Below are 2,673 nucleotides of genomic sequence, written 5' to 3' on the forward strand. Positions count from 1 at the left end.
GCTGGGGGGAAGATGAGGGGCGGTGGGTGTGGGTGGAGAGTGACTGAGTGTGGTCCAGACTGATGGAGAGGCTGCTTTGGGTGGGGGAGTGCAGGGCCCCTGGTTGGGGTCTGCAATCATTGCGGGGGGACGCAAAGGGGCCCAAGAGGCTGGGGTGTAGAGGGTGGAAGGGTGAGCGTGGAGCTGGCACCGCCGATCATCAGGAGGCCCCAGGGGGGAGGCTGGAGTGGTGGCCTGAAAAGGCTGTCCTCCCCAGATGCTTGAACCGGATGGAGTGAGAAGTGGCTCCACCTCTGCCTCGAGGGCCTCCAGCAGGGTCCCTGGGGAGGTGACGCCCAGCTTGGGTCCAGGTAGGGACGCCGGGGCTCTCTGGGGCCGGGCGGGATGGCGCTGGCATGGGCGCCCGCGAGTCTCGTGCGATGGTCGGGCCGACCTTCCATCCCCGTCGGTTTCTCGGGGCTCAGACCAGCGCGTCGCCCCCCAACCCTTCCAGGCGCAGAGCGATGCTGGGCCCGCCCGTGCCAATCATATCACTTCATTCGGGTCGCTTTGGGTCGTTGCATTTGCCCACCTGCCGGTCTCTCGGAGCGCAGAAGTCCAAGATGGGCAAAGACTGGATGCAACTTAGAGCGCCCCGGGGTCCATCGAGCCGGGCGGACAGGGCGGGACTAAGACCAGGCTGGGCGGGCCGGAGGGGCGGGGCTCCGGCTCCCGACCTGGGCACTGTCTGCGGTGCTGAGCGCCCGCCGGGGCGCGCGGGGCCGTGCGCCATGGGGAACCGCAGCGCCGCGGACGCGGACGGGCCGTGTGCGTGAGCGTGGCGGCCGAGCGCGCCCTGCAGACGCCCACCAACTACTTCATCTTGAGCCTGGCGGCCGCCGACCTCCTGCTCGCCCTGCTCGTGCTGCCTCTCTTCGTCTACTCCGAGGTGAGCCCGCGTCGCGACCGCACGCGCACCCTCACCTGCTCCTTGTTCCCTGTGCCGAGCCACACCGAGGACCCAGCGTGACCCTGCCGCCTGGCCTCTCAGGAGCCTCGAGTTGGGGGCCGCGCCTGGTCCCAGGACGACCGGAGCCTCCAGCACCTCCGAGCCTCACTCCCCTCCCCCATCTCGCTGTCCATCTGCCCGCTTTGCTGTCTGTCCGCCCTCCCTCTTCTGCCCCTCTCTCCTCTTCTCCCTTTCTGTCTTGGTGTCTGTTACCCAAGAGATGCCTCTGTCCTTCAAGCAGAGAACCCAGAAACAGGCGACTTTGGCAGTCCAGCCCCCCCTCAGCCCCCTCAGCCGGGTTCCACTCCCCCAGGGGAGCCAGGTGTAGAGGGTGGAAGGGTGAGCATGGAGCTGGCACCACCGATCCTGGACAGACAGGCAGATTCAGGCTTACCCCCATGCCGGCTCCCCCTGGGGCACAGAGACACACACGTCACTGCACGAGGCCACACCACAGCCAGGCAGGACCACAGGCGGGCACACACCGGCACACTTCAGGGCAGGAGACCCTCACTCACGCACCGACTGGGCTCCCAGCAGGAGGGACGCTCAGCTGCCAGGAGCTGCAGGGCAGTGAGCACAGCTGGAGCGAGGGGACACCCGGGCCTGACAGTGGAACCAAGGGAAGGCACAGGTGTGGGGTCCGGGGCCCCTGCCAGAACCTGGCCTCAGGAGCCTCCAGCCCCAGAGCAGGTCTGGCCCTTGGGTCGGTCCCCCTTGGTGCCAGCCATGTCCGCTCTGCAGTTTGGGCAGAGAAAAGCTGCTTAGGGCTGAGCTGGGGACACAGCGTCCTGGGCTATGGGGGAGGGGAGGCTTGATTTTTCTAAGGTGGACACAGTGAGTCTGGGCAGGGCTGGGGCAGAGGCTAGCAGGACAAGGACAGACGTGACCTGCCGCTCCCCCTCCACCCCGAGCTGCAGACAAACGTCACAATGACGGCTCTTAAGCTCCTAATCGCCCCAAATCAGCAGGAGGGGATTTAGAGGGGGGTGGTTGTCTGCTCCTTTGCCCTTGGTGGGACCGCCGGGCATGGCGCCGGGGACTTTACTTTGTAACAATGCTGTGGGTGCCATCCTCGCCCTCTCTTATGGGTGAAGGGACAGGAGTGAAATGACACGTCCAGAGGCCCAGAGAGCGAGTTTCCGCAGACACTGACTCTTAGCTGTCTGCAGGGGCTGGGGGGTGGTATAGGGGTGCTGGGCTCACACTCTTGGGCCGCAGGGTCCCCACCTGCGCAGGGAGGGGCCCCCCGGTACCCCGAGCCCCACAGCATCAGAGATCACAGTCCTCAGGTGACTATGCCCCCCAGGATCCCCCCCAAGGCCTTTCTCAGTTCTAAGAGAAAGGAAGGGGGTCGTCTCTTGGCGCCCAGCTTGAGGGGCGGGCAGGACTGCCCAGCTGTCTCCGGCTCACTCCCCTCCCCTCCTCTCCCCTCCCCTCTGATATTCAGCCCCCTCTGCTCCCGGACCATTGCGGGTCAGAAGGACAGCTTGGGCAGGCGGCTGGGGGAGGGTAGCGTCCTGTGTCTGTTGTTGCTACGGGGCCCCTCCTTGCGCCCAGGTCCAGGGCGGCGTGTGGCTGCTGAGCCCTGGCCTCTGCGACGCGCTCATGGCCATGGACGTCATGCTGTGCACGGCCTCCATCTTCAATCTGTGCGCCATCAGCGTGGACAGGTAGGCCGCCCC

At 66.3% G+C, this 2,673-nt stretch overlaps 1 protein-coding gene across 1 annotated transcript in view; it reads left to right on the forward strand.

Moving 5' to 3' along the window:
• Nucleotides 1-395: 395 nt before the first annotated feature.
• DRD4 (dopamine receptor D4) overlaps nucleotides 396-2,673 on the forward strand; it is a 2,793-nt gene continuing 515 nt past the window's right edge. Inside the window, exons 1-3 of the mRNA XM_024748964.1 lie at nucleotides 396-444; nucleotides 741-928; nucleotides 2,549-2,661. Of these exons, the coding sequence (XP_024604732.1) occupies nucleotides 396-444; nucleotides 741-928; nucleotides 2,549-2,661 (350 nt within the window). The remainder of the gene's footprint in view (nucleotides 445-740; nucleotides 929-2,548; nucleotides 2,662-2,673) is intronic.

Source organism: Neophocaena asiaeorientalis, unplaced genomic scaffold (assembly GCF_003031525.2).
Source record: "Neophocaena asiaeorientalis asiaeorientalis breed wild unplaced genomic scaffold, Neophocaena_asiaeorientalis_V1.1 scaffold43, whole genome shotgun sequence".
Taxonomy (NCBI): domain Eukaryota; kingdom Metazoa; phylum Chordata; class Mammalia; order Artiodactyla; family Phocoenidae; genus Neophocaena; species Neophocaena asiaeorientalis.